Genomic DNA, 27241 nt, shown 5'->3' on the forward strand with positions numbered 1-27241 from the left:
ATTTTTTAATTGAAAAAAGCAGCATTTAGCAGTTTTAAATGCTGTTTAGATATATTCAGATAAATAAAACAGGAAAACTCCAGAGATATTTGACAGCCCCATTCTTATTATAGTGGTATAAATCAAGAATAATTCAATTAAGTCTACTAGAACTAATGAAGCAGCCTATAAAGCCAAAAGGAACTATGAAGATTTATATAAGCTGATAATTCAGTAGGGTCCCTATGCAAAGTTACGGGAGAATTAGACATTGCTACCTCGTGTTATTTGAATGAGACCTGAAATCCATGTGAAATTCTGACTGATTTTATGTTCTGTATAGTGACTAGCAGAGGGGCCAGGATTCTTGTCTGTGTACTTTGCAGTTGGTCACAGTAGTTATAGAATCAGTGGGCTCCAACACTCTTTCCCATACCTTGTTGTCACACACTGTCTGAACTATTAAACTGCCACTTTACACTTCTAAATAGTGTGACTTCATTCTAAAAGCCAAAAGAACCCTTTATGCAAGTAAGGACTGATTGTCATAGAGTGAGGATACATTTTCATCGCTTCCATCAGGAAAGAAAAACATACAAAAATGCTTATTAATTGTTCTTTTATTTATTTTTTCAATTCTATATTTAAATATCAGAATCCAGTTTTCCTTCACTCTGATCTAGTAACACGGCCACATCATGAAAAATACATGATTGACTTCAGTCACAGGTATTCCTAAAAGGCACTAAAGTGTCAAATGTTATTTATGTGTCGTGTGCTAACTGTCTTGAATTCAAATATTTCTGGGAGAACTCCTCTGAATCAGTTGATAACACTGTCAGTGAATATGGTCCCACTGACTATACCTGCTCTGTGTCTGATTACCTTTCCAAGGTCATCCTTACAACCAACTTTGCTATAAATTCAAAGGACTGGCTTGCAAACAAAGTCCATGCATAGTACTTCACTAGGAATACTGGACAGGTCACTTTTGCTTAATACAACAAAATTATCGTCGTTCCTTCTGCACCTATGTATCAAGTGCTGTATGGACACCGCGGCTCAGTCTAATCTGCACTAGTGCCAGGTAATTGTGTTCATGTTTGATGTGCAGCAGCAGGCCTTCCTTGAAGTTCAAAATACAAGTTCAGTATCAATTATAGATAAACCTCATATTTCAATCATTCTGGTTGCTTTCATGGTCATCTTTAAGAACACTTATTTTGTTGTAAATGTAATCTGTTTTACATGTTCTTAATTTATTTCAGGCCCTAACGCATGTGTCAGAGGCCTGCTACCCTTTACTGGATGGCTGTAGAAAAAATAGGCAGAAATGGCAATCCTTAGCTGAACAACAAGAGAAGAATCTGATTAATGGAGAAAGCAATCAAGCCAAACGGAACTGAGATGCTGATTTAACAACCACAAGCTTAAGTTCACATAGAAGACATAGTAATAGGGGAGTACTGCATTTTGCTAAACACTGTATGAATTTGGCTTGTATTTTGCCACTGCTGTATTATTTTCCCACATTTCAGGATATAGCATGACCATGTATATGCCAAGGTTATCTAAAGATAGTATGTTTCTTTTATTACATCTGACTGAGATGGAAAAAGATCTGCAAGGGTAGTTTTTGCTACCCTGTTCCACAAGAAGGTACGAGTGCAGTTACTTGACTGTCCCCGAGAGGCTATTACTTCATAGATGTATATAGTTGTTTAGTGATCATGTTGTGGCCAGTATCTTAAAGACTACTGCATTACACACCTTCTTTCCTCTTCCAATCTTGCTGTGTTATAAAAGTAATGAGCAGTCTTGCCTGTTCTCTTCCCAGAAGTTCAGAGGAAAGATTGGGACTAACTCTGGGGAGCCTCATCCAGCATATACTATGCTAACCTCTTTCAGAAGACAGAACTGGGCTTCAAAGTGAAAAAGCCCCAGAATCTGTGCACCCAGTAGTTTTTTTTCATATTAGAGCAATGTCTTAGCAAATGTCTTACATTTGGAGAAATTTTTAAAAACCCTGTGAATTACTAGGCAATAGGGGTCTTAGGAGTTTTGTGGTAGAAGCGTCATAATTATCCATGAATAATGGAAACTACTTGAAGATTGATGTAATGTCACAACGTAACTGACAGGCTGCCATGGAAGAACGGCTCCCATAGAAAGCTGCAAGAAGCACACAGAGAAATGGAAACTGAACAGCACCATTTTTATATGCTGGTTTTAACTTCATTTGGAAGCTGAATTTAACATCATCATAACCAACGGACCAAACGATGGACAGGAAGAGTAGAAGGGAATGTGACTACAAGAGCAAGAGATGAAAAACTGAATCAGAACGACGCAGGAGTGGCACACTTCTGGTGACTATCAATGACTGATTCTTTAGGCCAGTGCTATCATGAAATGGCTATGACCACTTTGAAGAAAGTTTTATGTTAACATCTTTTAAAAATAATTTTTAGCATTAGTTAATGTTAACAATGATTAATCACAATGTCTTAAAGGAATAGGAAAAAAGAATACCGAAAGCAAAAATAGCTGAGAATGCTACAGGGATTTGCCATTTGTATATGAGGCGTTAATGTTCAGAAAAGAAAGAAATCAATTAACTTGCACTAGTAAAAAAAGCAACATTGATATTTTATTTAATGAAGATGACTAATAAAAATTGTTTTGAATTGGGAACCAATTCAAGAAAATATACACGTTAGACAAATCCCAAAAGAGTAATACAAGAGAGTACTATTCTTTGGGTAGGCAGGATTAGGAGATTAATGTCAGCAATCTAAGATTGTTTAGCAGTAGGTGTAACTTCAGCTGCACAGAGACACAGAAAATGTTATTTTTTTTTAATATGGAGTAATGATTTTTCAGTTAAAATCAGCAATAGTATTAGGCAAAAGTAATACATTTGGGATTGTACTTTGAAGTGTGGGAGTTTATTTCTATCAATCACAGTAATCCAGAAAATTCTAGTTGGAAACTGCAATAAATTCTTCTTCCCAGGAAATTATCAATCCCTCCTTGTAAGAGCTGGTCAGAAAGACAGCCTTTTTTTATCAGTCTCTGCATTTAGATAAACTATACTGGAAGCTAAAAAAAGATGAAGCAAATGTTTCAAAATGTTGGACAACAGTAAGTTTCATAGTCAATTTTTTTAAAAGGTAGCATAAGGTATTCTGACAGTCTGCAGCATTTCGGCCAACCTAAGTTATTTGGCACTGATTAAATCCTATCTCAAACTTCTCCAATGACTACTAATTATATATTATTGCAGCTGAATTTGAAAACGTTTTTCTACAAAAGTATTTTTCCTGATTTTTTTTCCGGATTTTCAAAAGTATGGAGTTCAACAATAATTAAGAATTCTAGGGCTACTGTTATGCAGTGCTCCATATGTGTATTTATATGCATACACAGTACAATATATATATGTAGTATGTCATAGCTATGCAGAAAAATGACCGCAGCTTGCCCCCGCAATATACCCCCCCAAAAAAAATGTTTTTAGGTACTTTTTGATAAATAGGAAACTTTGCTTCAGGATTTGCATAGTCCTTGTATATTCTTTTCCTTGAACGCTTGAGATACTGAAATATAATTATTACGCTAACTGATGAGATACATATTTAATATAAATATGAATAAAGTGTATGTATATAGAGGTGTATTCCTTCTAGTATGGTTGAGACTAGTAATTCATGGTGACAACACAGCAAATCAACTATGGTGATATTACAGTGTGGTGACGTATCATTTACATTAAGATCCCAGTATGTCTTTGCTATATTGTGTATTCAGCAAAGCTTTATTATGGCATAAATTTATAACTACTACAAAGGAGCGCTGGATTCATACCTCTGACTTGAAAAATATGGACATGATGTTGCATTTTTTCAAAGTTCACTTAAAATGAACACAGTTCTACAGTATGTTCATATATTTAATTACATATCTGTACACATTTATCCCGCAGAATCTCTTCCACTACAAATATTGGAACGTACATAGAAATACAGTTCCTAGTAAATAAACCATTTAAATGTTGTAATACACCTGTATCTGTACATATTTCTACAAAACCAAACACTTTAAACTACTGGTTTAAGAACCTTGAAAGCACAGATTGCTGTACTTAATGAAATTTCAGAGAGCAATCGAATTGTTTATATAGTGTTTTACTCTGCCTGAAGACAAAGTCAGAGTGTGCTGGTTTTGTGTCATAGCTTTGTGTGAACTGTTTGCAGAAATTGCTCATTCCTTCCATAATGTAGATAGGTGACAATATGAAAAAAGGCTGTTTTCTGCCTGAAATTCATTGCCTTCAGGATTCAACATTTTCTAATCCAGCTAGTGGATCACAGCCATTCAGCTGCCATTGATTTCATGAGTTGTGTATCTAATTATTTTAGTCGGATCTCAAACATATTCTCTCCAACTTCTATTGTCTAGCTAAAGCAATCAGTGTGGATTATACAAGAAACAAGCTGAAATGGAGTTTAGGAGACTTAATGGAGTTTAGAGAGGACTGAGGGCTGATTTTATTCATCACCCTCTGACGACTGTGTGCATGTAAAGATAAACTTTTGAACTCCACTCCAATGCATTTTATCTGGGAGTGGCATAAACTGACAAAATCACAATACGGTCTAATTCATATATAAGATTTTTCAAAATTACGAGGTAACTGATTTTACAGCCCATTATATAGAAAGATTATGAAGAATCAGGTCTAGCCGCTTCAAATCAGGGGATGTTGCCTGAGTGATCTGATTGTTGCCCCTCGCAGTTATGCATGAGAAGAGAGCAGAGAGTTTGGATGGAAAAAATGCCTCACTCATAATAAATTCATACATTTTTAAAGGTTTTATAGAGACCTTGTATTTCAGGCAAATTTATACATTAGCTTTAGTTAGGAGTCTTGTCTCTTGTGATGCTGTAGTTTCTTTTTCATATCAAATCACATGCAGTTTACATTCCACAAGGTTTCAGCTTTATTTCACAGTTCCCTGCTGTACTTCTTGAGGGACTTGCACTAATTTGAAAGATAAGCTTGAACATTGGATCTTGAATAAAAAAATTAGTTTGGCCAGAGTATGATAAATAATGAGGGCTGGATTTTTTGGTTTGGACTTTTACAGGAACAAGAAACATCACAGAATCTGGCCTGGTAATTAGTGACACTTGCTAAATACAGCAAATTGTGACAGCAAGATATTTTATCTTTGTCATGGCTAGATGAATAGAAATTGCATGGGAAGGTGTATTTTCCACATAAAGAAGTTTGTTTCCATAGAGAAACTCATATCTAAGTACCACTGTTTGTAAATGTATATTTATGTGACAATGCTATATAATAGCTAGTTTCCACTAACTTTCACAGCATGAGCTTGTCATGCTAGGGCCTAAGGCATGCTCAAATGCCCATTTGAAATCAATTACAGGATTCCCATTTACCTCAGTGGGAGTTGGATTGAGCTGTATAGAAAGTGAAAGAATGGGTCAAATCCACCCTTTTTACCTATAAAGAGGGACCAAACTCTTACCCTTGGTAACACCTGCCTCACCTGCTCTTCGTTGTATTCAGCTATTCCTGCTGATGCCCAAGGTACCTTACAGATGTAACTGAAGTTAGAATTTGAGCCCTCTATGTATTCACATGGCAGACACCTGCGTGTGTCTCTTAAAGAATGTAGTGTGAAATGCACTGTAAATAGTTTTAATATACATTTCTATTATAGTTTAATAAAAATCTTAATCACAGTCACTAGCCACTGAATTTGTCCATTTGTATTCTTTTATCTTTTAAAAATGTTTGAACAAATACATAGTTTCTGGGCACAGTATTTTTGTACTAGGTTAAGGGGGTTACTCTGTATATTCTGTTTTGCCTTTAAGCATTATTAAGGTCTTCTGAATGTTACGTGTTCTCGCTTGCTTCTGTCCTATGACTACTTAGTAAAACTAGTTACATTACTTAAGAGAATCATTAGTCCTACTTACTGTACAGCTGATAGAGAATATAGAATCAGGTTATTTTCTATGGTCAAACTGATGCTTATTACTTATTTCCTCATTCTTCTCTTTGTACTGTTTTCATGCTTTTTAAAATAAAAAGGATGATGTCAAATTTTACTGTTTGTTAATTAACGTTATTGAGGTTGAATTTTCAACACCTCATTGTTCCCTGATTCAAATCATTGCTTCTGTAAATTTATAATAACTTCTTTAGGTCCTAGAAATCCTGAAGAGAAAAACTTCACTATTAATATCAAGATACGTATAACATAAGTACTACTGAGATGAGCCAGTGGTAAAGTACTTCTCGTTTAAAAACCGCAAAAAATAATGCACTGCTACTAACCACTAGAGAGCACTGCAGTTACACTTATTAGGAGCTGTCAGAAACCAGTTTATTTATTGGTAAGTAGAACCAGCAAATACAACTGTTATACAGATCCATCCTCATCCTCTGCCCCCAAATATCAATTCCTGGGGTAGCATGTAAGAGAGATGTAAATAGTCAACCCAATGACTTCAAACAGAACTGTGAAGAAATTATTTTTGACAACAAAAGCCTCATCATGTTGTGAACTGCCAATCCTAGAAGTAATTCTAGACCAGTGGGCTTCTTGGCAATTTCTGTTCTTTGCCTATTAGGTTCTCCACCGCAACACTTCTGGCTTGACTTTTTTTAGCTCTAGGCAAAACCAAAAAGTATGTACATTGCTGAAAAACAACAGTCTCATTCAAAAAGTTATGAAGGGCCAGATTTAGTTCAGCACAAAACCCAAGTACTGTTTGCCTGAACCAACTGCAATTTATGAGTGCAACTGAACAACTGTCTATGTCTATCTACATATACCAGGTAACCTGGGACTACAGTCTTTCCAGCCCACTCACCAACTGAGTCATGCTCCTGCTTAGCCTTTGCTAGCCTACTGAATGTTTGAATTCATTTCTGAGAAGTGGCGCAGTTTTCAACAGGAGTACCAGAATACATTTATTACCCAGCCCAGAAAAGAATATAACCTTGAACAAAGGCGTTTTTGTTGAAGAGGTGAAAAAGAATATTACATTCAGTCTTTCACACCTTGCACAACTATGATGCCTTTTTAACAAATGGAAAAGACAATAGCTCCTTCCTCCAGCCATATTTTTAGTAACAGTGTGACAGCTATTGCTGACATGCATTTCACATTCCCATGAAATCTCACCCTTTAAGATTTTTTGGAAATAATTCAAATATGTGAGTTTGTTACAGTAGTAAGCTTTAGGATCTAAATTTATGGAATCTGACAGCCATTGAGTTTTTCAGCCCTTCAGAGCAGAGTAGCATTTCTTAATATGTACAGAACTTAAGAACTTCAATTTCAGTTGAAAAATATCACAAGTTATAAACACAGTAAATTTTCATTTCAGTATTTACAATTCAGAATTTCCTGAAATACCTGGCCGCATGTTTCCCACCCATTATTCCAAAGCTCTTATTTTATTTAACATGGAAATTTATTTTTACACTTCCTGAGAGACTGAACTGTTCTCCAAACAGCTGCATTATTTTCTGTTCTGAATCTGTACTATCAAGTAAAGACAAAATCCTCTTTCCTGCTGAAATATGAAGATAATCAATTCAGCCATGGCCTGCTACTGCCCACCCAGTGCAAAATAATGGCTGATAAAGAGATCTATACTTTACCCAGGTTTCTTTTGTTTAACATTAACAAAGATCTTTAACAAAAACTAGGAGTAAAATCCATGGTTAAATCATACCACTAGTTTACACATGATACATTCACATATAGGCATTTCTTCAGAATCCTTTTTTGTAGTAGTTAATCAAGTCACTGGCATGTTATTTTATGATATACACGGCTTTTTAATAGAAGGGAAGTTCATTTTACAGATAAGTAGAGGGGTTAATTTGATCAAGGTCACATAGAAAGTCCATTTCTGAGCTGGAAATAGAACCAGGATCTGGGTGTCTGCTCTGCTTTTACGCGAGACATGAAGAAAAGAATGTTTTGTCTTGAAGCCATCTTTTCCTTTTGGATATACAAATATCTAAATATCTGAGCCATATAGGGTGCTCTCTTGCTATTATGCTGAGCTTGCTATTTTACAGATGAGATTAGATTCAAGTCACTAATCCAGATAATCACAGTAATCTTTGGTGGAGTTTGGAGCTATATCATAATCAAGAGCAAAAGTGTACTATCAGCAAATAGCTATGTTGAAATGAACTATAAGTCCAGTTCAAATTTTGGAGTAACTGAAAAGACTGATGCAGACTTTCAATACTGTACATTGTTGGCTCATTGGACTCAACCCCACCCTCTGATCACATTTCATATTCTGAACAAAAAGAAACTACTTCCCTAAATTTGCCTGATACTAAGTATTTGCATGGAAAATATCGGAAAAGAGTATTAAGATATACATTTAAATACCTTAGATAATCCTGACACGAAGCCCTATGGGTCAACTGACATATCAGTCTCTATGTGACAAGTGACAAATGGCACTAATACTCAGAGATTCATATAACCTTTACCGGAAAAATCACACATTTTTATTGGCAGTTGTTCACTGTCACCCTCTTTTCATTGAAACTAGGCTAGATTCTACTATTCTAGGTAATCCTACGATTCATTTTGGCATGCAGTAACGGATGAAGTAAATACTTGAGTTGTTATTGCTTTAAGAAAATCCTGCATTTTGCTTCTAGATTTTTTTAACCTGGTGCTTATTAGCTCATGCACTCACAGTTCTCTCCAATAATCAACTCTCAAAAACATGCAGCACTTTATGGATCAGAGCCACTACACAGAAATTAAAAAGGAGTGTATACAGACACTTAAGAGTAAGTTTTAAGATTCACAGCCCACTACTAACTAATCAGACAAATGGATCTATACTCACTGGAAATTTCTAAGTAATCTTCCAATGTTGAATCTTTATGTTGAATAGGTTGCATATTAGCAGCATTCAGGAGATTCTCCTTGAACCAAAATAAAACCAGAAACTTAGCAAACAGGCAGCTGGAGCAGAACAAAATCTAGCTCAAGTATGATGTAATCCTGCTGCAATACAACATCCAATTGCAATACATACTTTGAAATTATTTATCCAAGAGATGGCATTAGTTAGGCTCCATTGAGCTCCTTGTTGCTAGGCCACCCATAGTTATGCTAAAGTTGGCTTTACTGGCATAGAATTATCTATTTATCATATCTATATAAATTTGAATATTGTGGTTTAAATGCTTAGTAAAACTTCACAATAAGGGATTCAGGGGCACTTCAATGACTTAAGTGCCCAACCATCTTTGCAATCCATCCCAAGACATACATAAACACTGCCAAATCAGTACACAACTACCTGACAGAAACCAGTTAATCTGCATGGTTTTAACACGGATTCATCTCTCTCTTAATATGTAGTATTATATGTAATAATATTTACAGAAGTGTATTATATTTATGCTGGCACCAAGCCATTATCACTCCATGGTAAAGCTGAGTTCTACTGTCCTAGCTAATTTTATGCAGAACAACTTGAAGATAAGCCACAAAACATTAAATAGGATAGATGAATATAACCCACTGCAAAAGCATTTGTGTCACCCAGATCTTTGGAACCTCATTGTCATAACCAGATCTTTGGAACCTCATTGTCATAACCACCATAATCACAGACTGGCATGATGAGATTGGCATGACCATATAAGTTAATAATTCATTTCCATCCACCTCATCTAAAGATCAAACTTCAAAGTTAGTAAGTTTGTCCATTTTCACTGTTCTGAAGCTGGCACGTTGAACAAAGCCAGGAATACACACCCTTAGCTTTCACGACTTTCATGCAACCAGCAATACTAAAAAACAAGTTTTCCAATGCACCATCTAAGCAAAAATTGTAGTTTTGAAAACCATATAAGGAAGAAGTAGACAGAAAAAGGAAAAAGGTTGTGGAATATTCCAACAACAACAACAACAACAACATCTTTAAAAACAATTGTAATTATAATTTTAGAAGGAAGCCCAGCTTTTAAAGGAACTCAAAAGAACTCTGAATAAAGTGTGTATCATATGATTCCAGCACATGTAAGAAAACTGAAGTCAGATTTTAGCGTGTTAATAGTCCTAAGTAACTCGTGTAAATTGTGAGAGATTAAAAAGACACCTGCTTTTTCTAGCACTGACATTCCATCAGACCTCAGAGAAGAACAGTTCTTTATGCTGTCAGCGCTAACCGATGTAGAGACACCATGAAACTCGTAAATATTGACCACCTGTGGAGATTCTTACTTAACTGACAGATCTGTGGGCCTGATCTGAACCGGATCCTAAGGACTCATGCCTAGTGAAAAGAAACGTTAAGGAAGGGAAAAATGGGACAGAAAGGGAGCAACAAGCTTTGATATGAAATTCAGGACACAGATACTCACTGCTCCCATGATGAAAAGGTTTGGAGTCGGCTGGTCGACTTCTGAGGGAGACCAAAGAATCACAAGGGGGGAAAGGCAAGTTGTGAGATAACTGACCGGAAAAGCACATCTGAGAGATCTTCCTGTTAGTTGAGGACTCGCTCCAGAAGACCCTCCCCCTTTTTTAAGGTTCAGAAAAACTGCTGAAGTAAGTTTGATGTAGATATTTGTACTTAACCTCCAGAATGTCACTACTCTGAGTAATTTTTTCAGAGGTTAAGAAGATAGACTGGATTCAAATGAGGAAAGTAATCCGTAACAGTTCTGTTTAAATATATAAACACCACTTCAGATACCTTAGCATTTCTTAAATGAAATGAATCAGCAGGTTCTTGAAGAGAATGCAGAACCCACCTATAAAAGTAGAAAAGCTTTCCTGAAATGCTCAAAATAGAAGGTCATTTCCCATTTGTTAGATTTCACAATTCTCTAGCAGATAGAACAGAAGTGATTCAAAAGTCGCACTACAGCACTGCCAGAAAGAACACTTCTGCAAAGACTGTAAAGACAGTTAATAAATTTGTTAAGCAACAATAAATTGTATGAACTATAACCAGACACCAGGTATTTTTATATATATATATATATATATATATATATACACTACATAAATTAAACAGATTGATGATGCTAACTACAAAGGTCAAGATACACTCCAATGCAATAAAAAGAGATAATCTGACTCTAACAGAAGCTCATTTTGCCCATTTTCTGAGCTGGCTGAAGGGCAAGATGGGCATCCATGATAAGCACAGCACTGGGCATGGGCTATGACACTTTTTGAGACACTGAGTTTGGATTTAGCACCAAGCTAACGCAACTACTCAGCTTCCGTTTTATAGTTGGCTGATTTTTACCCAGTTCCAATTACAGGGGCTAGCATGTATGTATTTCCCTAAGTCAAATGTTTTGCCTGTACCTGACTGCTCCAGTTCACAGTGAGATGCAGTATTTCAATTTTGTCCTTCACAAAAGATGTTAATTCTGGAATTCTAATATTTATATAGAGGCAGGATTTTTTCTCCCAAAGTTATGCATACTTCTTTGCAAATTTTACTTTAGAACTTCTATGTAAGTCAAGGTGATAAAAAACTGCATTAAAATGTAAGAAGAAACTGCATGTAAAAACTACATAATGAGACCTAAATGGTGTTATTAAATAGATATTGTGAGCTACTTCCCTTACCGCCATTAAGAGTAAACAGCCTGAACACCTTCCATCTGGCAGGCTTCTTTACCCTCCAAGACAGGATTATAAGAGGTAGGAAGAGGAAAGAATAGGTAGCTAGTACAGGAAGAGTGGCAGGCTCTGCTTCTTCCTAGCCTTAGAGAAAAAAAGGCATTTCTAAGATGGAAGACCACAGCTTTGAGGAAGGCAAACGACAGCCGCTGGAAGAGTGGAAGACAAGAGGACAAGCTGCAGCCTGAAGAGGACACGTGTCCACAACCCCAGTCCTTGGCATTTGCAGGTGAACCTTCCCACACAGAACAGGGACATGGCTGTGGGTTCCTGCTCTCTCCCAGCTGGGGCTGTGCTGGCTCACCAGCTTAGTGCTCCAGCACATTCAGCGTGACCCCATGCTGGGGGTACTGCGCCCTCACAGCAACCATTCATTTAGCGAATGAGATTCTTCCCATTCCCCTCTCTTCCCCACGCAGTTTAGGCAAAAACCGCAGGTTTGAAACATCTGCTGTGTAAGAGGAGGTGGCTCACTTCAAATGAAATGAATTAGGAAACACTCATAAAAGGACCTCTGTTGGAAGATCTGAGATAACCTCTGCAAATTACTGCTGGGAGAGTCTTCTTGAACTGGAATAGCTGTAGTTGCTAAATACTAAATAAATATACTAAATAAATTATACAGATTGATGATGCTAACTACAAAGGTCAAGATACACTCCAATGCAATAAAAAGAGATAATCTGACTCTAACAGAAGCTCATTTTGCCCATTTTCTGAGCTGGCTGAAGGGCAAGATGGGCATCCATGATAAGCACAGCACTGGGCATGGGCTATGACACGAGCTTTTCACAACTACAACAGCCTAGCTCACACCAAATCCCATCTTTCAAAAGACCAAAGGGTCTGGAAAAGTCAATTTTAACTCTAATGCATGCTCAGCTTCTAGCACCCTGTTTTGGCTGCAAGTATGGCACCTTTCCCTACATCACTCGCAACAATATGAACCTACATTCTTTTTTCTTTTCTTTTCATCAAGTGAGAAATACTTGTTGAGCTATTGTTCCTCTCCAGTCTGTTAGCCAGATTACTACCGATTTCAAAATGAAGCTGACTGGAGTGAAAAGCCACACTATTCTGGTATTGCTAGCAAAGTTCTAAATGATAGTTATACTTCAGTAAAACCTCTTGATCCAGGCTGCAATCCATAGGTGTACAAGATTATGATAACATGAGACACTTAAAATTTGGTAAGTAGAGCACAACCCATTACCTGTGTGCTAAGCAAAATCCAATTTGGCGTTCAGGATTTACATTCACATTTTGAAGCTAACAGATAGCAAAGCTGATGCCATCCATGTGAACAGAATAATTATAACCCTAAACTTGGTAAAGAAAAAGGCTGGGGCAATAGTTTTGGTCAGTTTCAAGTAGCACCAATCGGAGAGGAAGGGGAGTGGGGGAAGAAGACGACTCATGGTCTGCATTATCATTGAACAGACAAAATCTGGGACCTATGGAAACCAACCACATCAGGTAAATTCACTTAGCTGCACATCTTTTTCTGTTGTAGGAATGGGTTAGATGCACATAGTATTCACTGAATGCGTTATAATGAAAAAAATTTGTAGAAACTGCTCAGAATTTAAACTATATACTAAAGAGTGAGCACATAAATACAGAATATCATCCCAATTTTCACAGCTCAGCACTAGACAAGAAGCAAGTGAATAGTTTTCTGAAAGAACCTGCAGACATTCAGGAAATCCTCTGCCCCGTGCTTATTATGTTGAGCAGAACAGATCTCTACCAAATTATAACAGACAGAGTAGAGATTTGTGTCTGGTTTGTTGGGTACATATATTTTCTCCAGTTGCAGAAAGACAAGCATGAAGATACAACAGAGAGAAAATGTCAAGACATCTTCTTAGTCTAATTATTGCTTTCACTAGATATCCAATTTTTACTACAACTCAAATATGGTGAATAAAATGAATGGATTAGCAATTCTTTGTTAAGATGAGCAATAAAGATACTGTCATGATTTGGGGGCAGTAACGGAGAGATTCAGCAGTGTGGTCACGATTGGAAATTTGATTAAACTACAGTAAACTTCTCCTTGAAAAGATCAGTGCATCAGTTGAGCTTTAGTCAGCCACATCATCCTGTAAATTGCTTTCAAGATAAGCCAGTACATAAATTCTCTTTGCAAGGATCTGTTTCTTCAGAACAGTCCTCCTACAGACAGAAACATGGCATTCAATGGTGCTTGGAAAATCGACAGAAATGAAAATTATGAAAAGTTCATGGAGGCGATGGGTAAGTCTTACTTTTCCAATGCCTTCTACAAGAATAATACCACTATGGCTGAATACGAACTTGAGCTGTCTGTGAACTACCTCCTGGCTAGCCTGTCCTTTTGCTGTGTGCTGCTCTGTGCTTGCATAGTGTACCGCATTTATTTTCAAAAGATTCCATGGGGAGGGGAGAAAGATACTGAGAAATGTTCTGATTTTATGTTAATCTTAAGCAACTTAACTAGTTCCAGCAGATTTATTTCAGCATAGGAAAGAATCTCTAAGTCTAGACCTGAGGAAAAGGCTCGCTCAGAGAATTTGAATGATAAATTTTAAGTACAATTCTATAGCAGGAATATTATTTTGATAACATTAAACTAATTTAAAAATTATACAGTGAGGAAATCATCATTCTTCAGTTTTATAGACACACATGATTCAAGTCATTTTAACGTCCTGATACTTAAAATTTTGTAGAAACTCTGCATTATATGTATACAAACATAACCATTCCAGTTGGATAGTGGTTTTTATTATATCTGTACTGGTGAATATGGCCTCAATAAAAAATTAAGAAGAATAAAAATTCAGGTCAGAATGCTGGAATAAACTCACTTAACCACACAGAAGTCACTCAAAAGAGACAAATATAATGCTCTAGGTTGTTTGTTTTTTTTTTTCTGATTGATGTTAATTGATTTTTCTAGGTGTTAATGTGATGAAAAGAAAGTTAGGAGCCCATGATAATCTGAAGATCACTATTCAACAAGATGGAGACAAATTTACTATCAAAGAATCAAGCAACTTCCGTACCATAGATATTGAATTCACTCTGGGAGTCAATTTTGAGTACAGTCTGGCTGATGGGACTGAACTTACTGTAAGAGACTTTCTATATAATTATATATTTATTATATTATAATGACTTTATGAAGTACAGTTTCAAGATAAATGATTTGTCTTCCTAGTTTTTAATTTAAATTTTACTTTTAAAGTGTGACTGTTCAGGAATGCTTGCAGCTTATATACAAAACACAAGGTAGTCTTAACTGTTAATGGTTCAACACTGTACCATGAAACTCAGGGTTCCACAGAGTTCCCAAAAAGCAGAATATGTAGCAATTTTCACACAATGAAATCCAGGTGATGCCAATTTTACTTCTTATAATACTCAAATACACCACCTAGAGTGCAGAGTGGGTATTTATAAGAAATTACTTTTTCTCTGTTGATACAATTAATTAAAATAAGGTGTACTGAGCACTAAAAAAATTTACCTTGACTATTATGCAATTAAATAAACTAGTGGTGTTATTAAAATCTCATTTTTACAGCCTTTCCATCAATGTCCAAAAAAGCATTATTATACTGTTTTAATCTCTTCTCACTTTTAAGCATTCCTGCAGTCTTTAAATCAAATCAGTGTTATATCTATTGCAAAATATTTGGGGTTTTTTTTCCCATTATAGGGTTCTTGGAGCATGGAAGGAAATAAACTTGTAGGAAAATTTACCAGAAAAGATAATGGAAAACTACTCACAGCATACAGAGAAATCGTAGGTGATGAACTTGTTCAGGTGAGTTAAGCAGTCACTTACATACAACTTTACAATATAACAAACTGAAAAAAATTTAAAAGCTGTTCTGAAAGTAGGACATTTTTTCTTCAAGCCAAATAACCTCATTTATCTTTAAAATCTCAAGTCAAGTAATCCATCAAAATTTAAAACTTTAAAATAAAACTCACAATCCGTGATTTTTACATTTTTCTACCCATGTGAACTGTATCAGCTGTATATAAGCTGTATACAGAAGATATACAGAGATAGATAGATAGATAGATATACACGCTATATAGATGTGTCCTGACTGAAGGCCCTTTTCAAAGTGTCTGCCTTGTAAAAGCCTTACCACAGGAGCTTACTACAGGCTAATGCTGTCAATGGCTGATAACTGCCCTTTTAAAACAAAGTTTGGGGTTGGGGCAGGGGATGATGGCACAAAAGGCTAAGTTTGAGAAAAAAGGGAAATGTTTCACAGCTCTGCAGTAAAGCCAGAAACTGAGCTGAACTGTAATGCTTTAAGACCCTCTCCACTAGCCAGTCAGCTTCTTAAAAGAATAAATAAAAAAAAAAACCTTATGGAGATTTGAGATATCAAAAACATACCGTCCAGCCCTTCAGTGGTATTGGGAATACGGCACTTCAACACTTTGGGTTTTTTCTGAAGCCCCCAAAAGCTGTCCCGTGGTGGTTCAAATGTTTGCATAGAGAACTTACGCCTATTGAAAACAGACTGCTTTCCTTACGTTCCTTTCCTCAGAGCCTGCAGGTAGGGCTGGTAGGCCCCACGTGGTCACCAGTCACAATTAATTAAATCACTACTGATGATCTCTCAATAGCATCTGTGACACAAAACTTTGTAATAGCAGCCACTGATTTTTCTTCTTAATTTCTTAACAGACCTACGTATATGAAGGAGTTGAAGCCAAGAGAGTCTTCAAAAGGGGCTAAGCACTTCATCCAGAACAGCACCAGAATCAAAAACTAATGAAAAAAAGACCAATTTTCTACATATCCTCTGCTTTTTTTTCATTTTATGCCCTCACAGCACCTCTTAAGCTGCAATTACTCAGCCCTGTTGAAAACACGGGCTACTTCCGTATGTTTACTGTTTTGCCTTGAATAAACAAAATCCAATTACAATTTGATACAAATGCAAAAATGTTATTTGTACCGAGTCCTACCTGAGTGTCATACTGTAAAAGGCTGCAGAAACTATTTTCTATAAGCAGAACTTAATTTTTTTTTTGCACTTTCTCAAATGGCAGTTTCCTTACCATAATATTTGATAAACAGTTTCTCTGTGTATTGAATATTGTGTAATTAGGATGGCAAAACCTAAAAGAAACCTGACAACACCCAAGTCTCTAAGACTATTCTATGTAAATATAAAGATGGTGTGATAATACAGCTCGCTTGGAGGACTTAAATGATATCTCACTGATACCATGCTCATATCAATCGGAATAATATAAAGCATGTACTGATGATATACAGATATCTCACATGAAGTAATTTCATAGTATTTGTTTCTAAAAGTATGACCATGCTTTTAAACATGCAGATTTTGAGTTGTTCCAATTTATTAGGGGTTCAAATCATTCTGCAACAGGAAGAGTACTAGCAGGCTCTGAGTGAGTTTCTTTCAGGACATGAATAAAAATATTGAAGGTATTTTAACAAGATAAAGAATGATTTCAGACTATGTTGACTTCAAACATTGGTGTTTCTGATGGGTGACAAATATGCACCATTTTCTGCTCATGTTGTCCAGTCTGTAAGTGCTATTTTCAACCCAGCCTCACCTCCCTTGAGTTGGGCTATTTCCTAAGGGTTGCAGTAAAACTGCCTCTCGAGAGTCAGCACTAGTTAAGATCTGCTGTGTCCCTCTAATTATGCCTCTTGGTGGTCATCTAGTCCTGTCCCCATGTCTACAGGGTAGCCTGCTTCCCAGCCCTGGACCCTTTCTGAGACATCCGCAGAACAAACCTGTGTGGTGCCAGCACTCTTGTCCTTCAGAAAATATGCCCCGAGCTCTTTTTTTGGCTTCTGAGCTTTTTGCACCCATGTTTCTACTGCCACAGCTAGAAAGAGACTGATTATATGTAAGGCTTTGCTAAAAGGTCACAATACCATGTGGATCCGAGGACAGCCCTGAGGTCTAACCCAAAATATGAATGCAGCCATATCTGTAAAGTCTCACAGCACTTCGTCACAAAATTCCCTGATGGCAAACAGCTACATAATCTTCTGCCACGTGCTTATTCACATGCCGTTACAGGTCCAATTTCAAATATTATTTCTGAACAGGTACATTTACATTATTATTTTAATGGGTTTTTAAAATACCTCGCAAAATTTACTCCCCTGTTTTCCTGGCTCTCCTTGACTGTCCTTTTGCTGGCCATAAACGAATAAAAAAGAAAAACATTTTTTCCTTCAGTTATTTTTGTAACTGAATCTTAGCCTGTGTTTTTGTGGTCTTCAGCGTCTCATAGCTCCCTCTACTGCCAAAATGCTTTCATGATGCAAACGGTATTCGAATTAAAAGTAGGACAGATCATCCTTCTTTATGAATTTGGATTTCCTCCCCCAGATATTGCTTGTATGCAACTTCCAGTGTAGATATTTTTCACATAATCATCTTTCAGTGGATAGATATACCACATATATCGCAATGAAGAGAATACTATTTTAAACAGTCCTTCAATTTTCAATTACAAAGAGATGTAAAACTGAAAAGCAAAGGTATGAAAAACTAAAAAGAACCCCATCAAACAAAAAAACCACTCTAAAATCTGGAAACAACACTATTACAAAATTCTGTCTATCTCTAGGCTATTTTGTTTAGATACTAAAGCCTTTAAAAGAGAGAGGGATAAAGAATAATGGCTTGCAATAAGCTGACAGATTCTTTCAGTTAAGCTATGCACACTGAAAAAGCAGACTAAACTATAAGACAGAAGCCCTAACCATAGAAGTGCTGTTATAGAGTTTGACCTTCATTATCAGCTGCATGTCATTACTGCTTCTAAATTGCATAGAAATATATTAACAATTACATGTCAAAGGTTTCAGGAAATTGGAGAATGCCATTTTATTTCTTTAGAGATGTCACTGGCTGGAATGAAAGCTATATTAAGTTTCTGAGTGTGTTCTCTCTTTCTTCCCTGAGTATGCTGATGCTTTAAAAAGTCTTGCACCTTTCTAGCACAGAAAGTCAAACTCTAGCCCACGCCTGGTATCAACGCCTGATTCACAGTTATTTTGATCTAGGTTACCAGATTTGTTTGATTGATTGGCTACAATAATCACTAGGATATTTCTTCTTCAAGTGTTTGAGAAAGTATTTTACTTAATTCTGGATTACATACAGGGCCACAAACTGAAAAGTAATCTGATAATTATTTATTTAAAAAAAAAAGAAAAGATGAGAGCTCAAAAGTATTTAACAACTCCAAATACTGCAGAAGACAGATGTAGCCAGCAGCTATACTTAAAAAATAAGGAAAAGTCTTTAAAGACTCAGCCTCTAATACCTGAGATAAGATCATCAATGAAAGGGATGTGGATCATCAATTAAAGGAGAGTGGTAGAGCTTTGCTAAACTAACAAATAAGATCATTATATTAGAATGTGAATAAGATAGCCTAATAAATTTGACTAGGAGACTTTTGTTTCCTAGGCAGGAATTTCACAATTACATTACTTTGCAACAAAATCGGAAATCGTTTGCTTTGGGCAAACCTACAATCCACAGTTCCTTTTGCTCAAATGAGGCAATACCGATGGATACAAGACTTTAAGGGGAAGCATTGTCATTGCTTCCCCCCCAAATCTCTAATGTACTTCACCCAACACACATATGCTTAACTGATATTTGCAATATAAAAACAAATTCGAGTTCATCCTTATTTCTAATGATAGAACTTATTAAGCAAAATAGCTACCTCTAAGTGTATGCTTATGAGAAGTTTGATCAGATACACCTGCTCTGCATTCTACAGCAAGTATTGACTTTTCTCTTAATATGAGGCTAAAAAGGGTTAATAGCTACAATGAGGAAGTTTTTGTTTAGTATACTCCTACGTTTCTGGTCACTCTTCTAGACACAATGAAAATAATTGCACTCCTTTTAATACTGAGTGCACTAGCTGGTCTGAGGGTAGTACCTCCCAGCTATGGGCATGGCATTAAGTTGTGCAGCTTAATTTAATTTCTTAAGCAGCTGTGTGTTGTATAAATAAAGCACACGGTATACACTATCTACACGAACTTCTCCATGTTTCATTAGGGTGTACAAGCTCCAACTAACCTTCAAGGACAGGAGCGCATCGTAAAACAATTTCAATTTTCCTCAACTTCTTCACAACAGGATTTCTCAAAAAGTCTTTTAGTTTCTTCCAGAGTATCAGGAAGAACTTGTGAATGTTTATTTCCACACAAGTCCCAAGGCAGCTTAACAGAATAAGGCCAACATGGTTTGACAGGACTGACCACCAGCTTTTCCCCTCACCCTTCTCTCACCTGGCCAAGCGCCCTGAGGACTGGCAGGGAGCAGCAACTCGTAGTGCCCAGGTACTATCGCAGAAATGTCAGTCACCGGCTCAGAGAGAGCCTCCACAAGCATCACTTCTCCCAACACCAGCAGGAGAAGCAGGCGCTCCCTCCATGTCCAACATCTTTACCACACGAGCCCGGCCTGGCGTCGCCGTTAGCTCCTCAGCAATGAGCGGGAAAGGAGCCACAGCGCCGGCAGCCTCTCAGGAGAGCCGCGAGGGAGCGCAGCCGTGCCTGGAACAGGAGGCAAAACACCAGGGCCGCCACCGGGTCGCAACAGAGGCCGCACAGCGCCCCTCGCGCGCCAACGGTCACCAACCGCCACTAACCGTCACGAACCGCCAACTCCCTCAGCGGGGCGGGGCGGGGCGCGACGTGAGGCGGCAAGGGCGGCAAGGGCCGCGGGGCGTGGCGGCAGTACGTGCGCTCCGCTGCCATTGGCTCCCCACCCGGAAGAGCAGCCGGTGCCTGCGCGGTGGGTGCCGCCGTGCCGCGCTGCGAGCTCCGAGGAGATGGAGGCGGCGGCGCGGCGGCGGGAGCAGCAGCAGCAGCCGGACGCGGCGGCGGCGGCGGATGGCGGCCGGTCGCTGTCGGGGCAGTCCTACTGGCTGGACCTGTGGCTCTTCATCCTCTTCGACCTGGCGCTCTTCGTGTTTATCTACCTGCTGCCGTGAGGGCGCCGGGCCCAGGTCAGCCGCCGCCGGGGCGAGGCGTTCCCGGGCCTGTGCGGGCTTGGGCGAGCAGTGGCGAGGAGGCGCTTGCGCCGCGGCACCGGCTGCGGGAGGGAAAAGGGGCGGCGGGCGGCCTGGTGGTGACCGGAGGGAGGGGAGCTCCTGCTGTCGGCAGCCGGACGGCCCGCGCCTGGCTGGGGTGCCCGAGCTACGGCTCCTGGCAGGGGAGCGGGCAGCTGGGGGGAGCTTTGGCTTTCGTTGCCTGGAAAAGCCTCAAAAGGCCTGGAAAAGCACAAATACCTCCGAAGAAACGTAAAGCTAATTCCAAACAACCAGGAGCTTGGGTTTTTTTTGGTTTTTTTGTTTTTTTTTTTCCAAAAATACAGGATCAGAAAGTATGCTTAACACTTTTTTTCATGTTTGCTGTATCTTCCAAATTATCATATAGCACTGCAAAAGTAACGAGGCTTTTTCTGTTCTCTGTAGAGCCACTATCTAATCACACGATGCACCTTATGAAAACAAGCAGTGGAAGAGGACCATTTGTGCAGTATAAACAACTGGGAACATGACTCTACTTGCATCTGAATGCAAGAGGCAGATATATACACTATATCATAATATATCTCTGGCTATGTTACAAGTATCACTGTTCAGGTTTTTACCTGTGTCCTGTTTCTGTGTTCTAAACTGTGCCTTAAAGGTCACGTAAGAGAGCTTGACTGTGCTTTTGTAATTTAGTGCCTAAAGGTTTGTTAAGCAGAAATGACAATATGTACTGTTTGAATAAAACCAACTGAAAGGACAGACTGTAGACTGGCCAAGAATAAAACCCAGCTCTTACAGAGACTGAAGTTGTAACTCAGACCTTTTCCCCTCAATAGATGAAGCTTACCCAGCTGTTTTACTTCCAAAACTAAGGGTTTGGTTGTTTGGTTTTGTATTATACCTTTCTCTTTATACCACAGCATGCATGAGATTCTAGCGTGAGCAGTTAGTGTGCCTTCTGAAACATGCCAGTGTTTAACAGCAGTAGCAGCCTACTGTCCTCGCTTGATGATGAAGATAAAACACGTTCCCATTTCCTTGCTCTGAACAGTGAAGGAGCAAGCTTGCAAGAACAGCCTTCTTGAGTAGCTGGCAGGTTACATGTTAAGTACCCTCTTCCATGTACCTTCCAGGGATGACTGTCAATAGACAGTAATAGGTAAGTAATAGGTTTCAACTTCCGTGTGGCCATCAAAATTTCCTCTCACTATAGGGAGACTTTCAAAACAGTGTTAAATCAAGGAGTCTCTTGCACTCTCAGGAGAAAGGAAAGGAAGCCAAGTACCTGGAGTAGGCTTTTTAATCTGATCAGGTTTTGGAGAAGAGAGTCTTCGACTATGGATGAAGGTGGTTCAGTTTGAGTATTTTTCGCTTGTGAATACTAGTTTCTAATTCTGAGAAGTGCAATTCATGGTTGTTGGGTTCTTTTCAGGAACAAATATAATAAAATAACTGCATGTCAGAGATTTTGAAGTTTAGAGTGTTTCAGTGTCTTCTAACACATTAAATGAAAACAGGCTATTCTCAGGTTAAATATGATTCGGGATGCAAAAGTAGGCATGTTCTCTTTCCCTTTATTTTCCTTTCAGTGTTGAAGACAATTCTTCCATCGAGAGTGGTTTTCTTTATGTATCAGACCTATGCTTTAAGAACTGAGATGCCTTTACCTGCTAGCAATTATGATCTTGGCTGCTGGTACCTACAAAATAAGTCAGCGGTTTCAGAGTTCTTGACTCGTGGGTGCAGAAGAGCACTGAACTGTGATTGCATTCTCACAAATAGAAAAATGGAGTTTCCAATTTTTCAAGTGAAGCTATTAAAGAGACAAGTTCACTACTCTTCCCCGCCCCCCAATATGATTTCACAGGGAAATCTCAAGGGAACAACTTATTGGGGAAGCACTGTAATGTTGCTCCGTTTCTCTTTTGGTAAGGAAGACAGGTGAAAATGAGTCTTCATAGCCTTTAGAAAGTTAAAAGAAATTTCAAGGTATCTTCTAGTAATTTCATTTTCCTCTTCAGCCAGATCTGACATACAAGGTTTTACTTACCTCAGAAAACAAAGCTAACAAAGCACAGGCTTGTGATGCATTGGGCTCAAGCTATTTCATACGCTCCTGGAGCAGGTGAATACATATATCAAGGCAAATTTCACTTATCTCTAATAGAGTAAAGGTAGAAAAGTAGAAAGACAGCTTGTGTAACTAATCAATCAGTTGTCACCAAGTCTGTGGGATTATGGTATTAAAATTGCTTTATGCATTTCATAGGTATTTAGAAAGCTAAATAGATTTAAGAGCTTTATACACAAATACTTCAGAAGATGAATTTTACTATTCAAAAAAGGTACTGAACCACCATCTCTGCAAAACTTTCAACCATTAGTAGCAGTATTATCTGTCACTGTTTAAAAATGTAGTTCTGGAAAGCCAACTTTTTTTTCCTGAGAAAAATGTGGAGTAGAAAAAGAACAGAAGACAGATATTTTATTTTTTGATCTGATACTTTAAACAAGCAGAACTTTGCAAGAAAATAATTCTAAAGACTGAAAAATATATTAATTACAAGACTTGTTCATGTCTTTACTGTTACAAAAATTGTCTAGGCTCTGATACAAATCTATAGCCAGAAGGGGACATTTATAAAAAAATAAATAGGCACCCTAGGTAAGTTAAAACAAGTTATCACATATTAGTTAGCAACTATTACGTACATACATACATGGAGTGCAGAGTCAAATACAAAAACAAAGGTGCCTCGATTAGCTGTCTATTTACTATAATTAAATACCTGGTAAACATGGGTCACGTAGAAAGGTGTCTGGTAAGATTGTTTCAAGCAAAGCAAGGAGACTGAAGTACATCCAAATTACTGCCGCTACTTTAAAAATAAGTTTACCAGTTGTGCTTACTGGAAGCCAAATTCATTGGTATCAGTAACAAGCATTCATATTGCTCATTGTACAGAAGTACAAACATTGCTATGCATGTTTAAAAATAAGTGTTCTAACATCATTCACAGTTGTTGCCGTGCTATTCATACATAAAAATACTGTCATTTCAAATACAAGATTTTTGCAAAACATTTTACAAATTATACATTATTTACAAATTCCAATATTTTGTCTTTACACAAGTATTAGAACACAGTTTCACTTAACTGGCTATGTATATTATGTAACATTGCTAGATGAACTAGAAAAGTTTAATTTACAGGTTCTGAAATCTCTCTCAAAAATATTACAATTAGGAATCTTCCAAGTTCTTACATTTTCAGGGTGGTTCTTCTGTATTCAACTGATTTTCTTACAAAAGGGTAATTTTTTTAAGTTGCTGTTTACCAGCAGCCATACCTAAACATGCATATTATTTGCACTACAAATTCTAGAATTTAATTTTTCCCAAGTGCTACAACAAATTTTGATCAAGAAGGTAGAAATAAGATTAATCTGAGATACCGGGTTCGTTGCATATATCATGTTCCAGTTCTACTGTAAGTTACATGTAGTTAAAAAAACCTGACCTTGACACAGAATAACCAAAGCTACTGTTTAAATGTATACCTTGGATAATTGTGCTGAACAATTGCCAACATTTGGTTGAAGCACTAAAACTCACATAAGGTTTCTAAACAAAAACACCTTTCTGACTAACAGTGCAAGTATAAGCAAGAGTTTGTTATGCATATTTAACGTTGCATTATTTTCATAACTAAAAGGCATTGATGTTTAATCAGCAGCACCCCAAGTTAACACTCTAATATGAATAATGGCAAAATTTAGCCTTTTTGGATTGTGTCCGGCTTTGCTGACCTTAATTCTGAATTATACATTGTTCAGTGTTACGGTAAGACTGAAACAGAACTCTAAGCCCCTGCCTCTGACCCCACAAGACACGGTGGGTCATTTCAAACACACAGGGCTGCCGCAAGGGTGAAATCCTGTTCACCCTTCCTTCTTCCCCAGCCCTCACTGGGCCATGTGCTGAGCCTCAGCACTCACTAGCTAGTTCTGTACACTGATTTCACTAACCAAATAAAAGCCAAATAAATCCTCCTCTTTGTTACTGAAATAAGTCAGATTAACAAACGACATGGTAAATGCCAAAACTGCAGGGCAGAGTGCTAGAGCAGAGAAAGAGGGGAACCTCTTCTTTTCATACTCACTCAGCCACTGCAGTCTGAATGCCTGCAGGTTCAGTCAGCCTGATCTGCTAATATAGAACGTATCCATGCGTAGGACTGCTCCGAACAGGAAAAAAATGTTGTCAGTAAAATCAAATGTCTGATCCCCATTAAACATTGCTCAAAATGTCAAGCTGAAAAAAAGATAGGAATTTCAATAAATAGCAGCATTGAATTTGCATGCAATTGTAGAATAAATCAGAACTGAACATAAGTAGTAAATAAAACCTTACAAAATTAATCTTCCATAGTTGCATGATAGCTCTGTATTTTAAAATTAACACCCTATTCTGCTATACCGGTTTGTAGCTTATGTGGTTAAATTTAATTTTAATAAGTTAAAGTATATAGCTTACAGGATGAACAAATCTGCTAAGTATGTTTAAAGATGTACACTAACATAGAGCAGGTTTATTAATAGGACCGTCTGTTACTGCAATTTACTTGAATTCCCTTTGAAAGTCTTATTTAACACTTGCAAACCAGAACCGTTTTTAAAGAATTATTATTATTAAGGCTTTTCAAATAAAAAGTTAGAAATTCTCTGGGTAAACTTGTGTTAAAGACACTTGAAGGTTTGTGAAAGCACAGACTCTCAGAGAAGACAGTTGAAAAAAGCCATGTCACGTCCTGCTAGCTATCAGGATAAATACTGCTCTATTGTAACTACTTTTACTGCATTATATATGGTAATATGTTTTATCCCTTTTGTTAGTCTAAGTATGTAGTGACCACAGTCTGAAGGAACACTTTTAAAACTGCAACTAATTAAATCTTCTTACAAAATTAGTAACATCTAGTTGATCCCACTGCTGTAAAATGTATACACCCAAAGGGACCATTTTTAATAAAAACTGTAGAAGACAAGCTGAGTAACAGAGGTAAGCATTAAGGCAACTAGAATAACAAATCAAAGAACCAGAAGTTTAGCACCTCTTCTCCTCTGTTCACCTCTATTTGCATATTCATTTGAACAGTCATAACTCCTAAGCAAAGGACAGTCAACTGGGTACCTAGTTATCACACACACAGAGACTCAAGGTTCGTGCCCATTTACAGGCTACATGAAATGCAGAAGTCAGATTCTTAAAAAAAAAAAATCTGGATCTATCTACTGCAATGTATGCCTTCTACATTTGCCTCGTACCTTTGCTCGGATGTGGGATGCCTGGGCTCAAGAGTAGTATGATATGTAGCATTCAGCTCTACTCCAGCTGATGGAGGATGCCTTTCTTTGTGAAAGCTGCCACTATCTGTAAAATACAGCCTGGGTCTCTGATGGTATTTCATCCTGTATGTGTCAGTCATACAACTATCTACTGAAAAATAAGTTGTTAGGGATACGCTATCATTTCCATCCATATAGCCAGCACTTGGTCCTGTATGACGAGATCCTTTCTTTAATAAGTTTTCAGACACAGTCCAAAAGTCATTAACTGATAAGCGAGGTGGAGAATCCGGTTTATGAACAAATGGTTCGTTCCCTTGAAACGACTCTTTAAGCCTTTGTTCATTTGTAAATACACTTGCTTCTGATGTAGATTTTAAAGGTGTACCTGTTTGCCTTAGCGGATTATTTTGCAAAACTTCTGTCAATTTTACATCAGCTGCCAAGTTATTTTCTGATCCTGGCAAAGCATTCAGAGCATATTTCTTCGGCGGTAAAGGGGGAGGAAGATTCTGGTACACTGCTTCAGGCACCCAAAGAGCATCCGCCCTCCGGAGCGGGTGCCCAGCACGCTCACCAGGAGCAGGAAGCACCACGGGCCTTTCTGACAGCTTCTGTGGCACACAAGGCGACAACCCCACCTTGGGACCAAATGTTCTTGCGTGATGAGACTGCGGCTGGGAAGAGGAGTGAAAGTCGTTGCTGATCAGCTTCCTTCCACAGATGTTTTCTGTATAGGGGTGGGATACACCATCAGCACAATATCCTGACACATTCATCTTCTCAAACTTGTCTGGCTTAAGCCACTCTGAAGAAATCTGTTCGTTTGCCTTGTTCCTACTTTCTGACTTAATAATGTCTTTAAGAACTGGCTGTAGAGCTGATGATGGGAAAAGTTTCCTGTTGGTCTCAGGCATTTCAGCTCTAAAATACAAAAACACACAGGATGTAAGTATCCATAAAAACCATAAGGAAAAGCTCAAATAACCCAAGGATTTTTTCCAAAGACAGTATTGGTAACACTGCTTAAATATTCGAACTGGCTAGAAAATTGGGATCTGTTTAACATAAGCCATTTGATTAAATGTTGTATTAAA

At 37.8% G+C, this 27241-nt stretch overlaps 4 protein-coding genes across 10 annotated transcripts in view; 3 read left to right on the forward strand and 1 right to left on the reverse strand.

Moving 5' to 3' along the window:
* The window catches only part of PDE5A (phosphodiesterase 5A), a 68262-nt gene extending 62139 nt beyond the window's left edge, over window positions 1-6123 (forward strand). For all 4 annotated transcript variants that reach the window (XM_087735559.1, XM_087735560.1, XM_087735561.1 and 1 more), the window contains exon 21: window positions 1248-6123. In XM_087735559.1, coding sequence (XP_087591685.1) covers window positions 1248-1385 — 138 coding nt within the window. In that variant the 3' untranslated portion in view covers window positions 1386-6123. The remainder of the gene's footprint in view (window positions 1-1247) is intronic.
* A 7777-nt stretch (window positions 6124-13900) lies between these two features.
* FABP2 (fatty acid binding protein 2) lies at window positions 13901-16882 on the forward strand. Its single transcript, XM_009472357.2, has 4 exons — window positions 13901-13976; window positions 14662-14834; window positions 15424-15531; window positions 16417-16882. Exons 1-4 carry the CDS (start codon window positions 13910-13912, stop codon window positions 16465-16467), a joined length of 399 nt encoding a protein of 132 aa, XP_009470632.1. The 5' UTR covers window positions 13901-13909; the 3' UTR covers window positions 16468-16882.
* Window positions 16883-19929: 3047 nt separating this feature from the next.
* Window positions 19930-21596, forward strand: LOC148051593 (uncharacterized). Its single transcript, XM_087735563.1, has 2 exons — window positions 19930-20765; window positions 21234-21596. The coding sequence occupies exons 1-2, from the start codon at window positions 19945-19947 to the stop codon at window positions 21244-21246; spliced, it is 834 nt and encodes a 277-aa protein (XP_087591689.1). The 5' UTR covers window positions 19930-19944; the 3' UTR covers window positions 21247-21596.
* A 1661-nt stretch (window positions 21597-23257) lies between these two features.
* USP53 (ubiquitin specific peptidase 53) overlaps window positions 23258-27241 on the reverse strand; it is a 41124-nt gene continuing 37140 nt past the window's right edge. For 3 of the 4 annotated variants that reach the window (XM_087735557.1, XM_087735555.1, XM_087735558.1), the window contains one exon: window positions 23258-27068. In XM_087735557.1, the coding sequence (XP_087591683.1) occupies window positions 26084-27068 (985 nt within the window). In that variant the 3' untranslated portion in view covers window positions 23258-26083. The remainder of the gene's footprint in view (window positions 27069-27241) is intronic. The other variant, XM_087735556.1, reaches the window with a different exon arrangement.

Source organism: Nipponia nippon, unplaced genomic scaffold (genome assembly GCF_047370975.1).
Source record: "Nipponia nippon isolate SJK-2023a ecotype South Korea unplaced genomic scaffold, ASM4737097v1 scaffold_6, whole genome shotgun sequence".
NCBI classification, from domain to species: Eukaryota; Metazoa; Chordata; class Aves; order Pelecaniformes; family Threskiornithidae; genus Nipponia; species Nipponia nippon.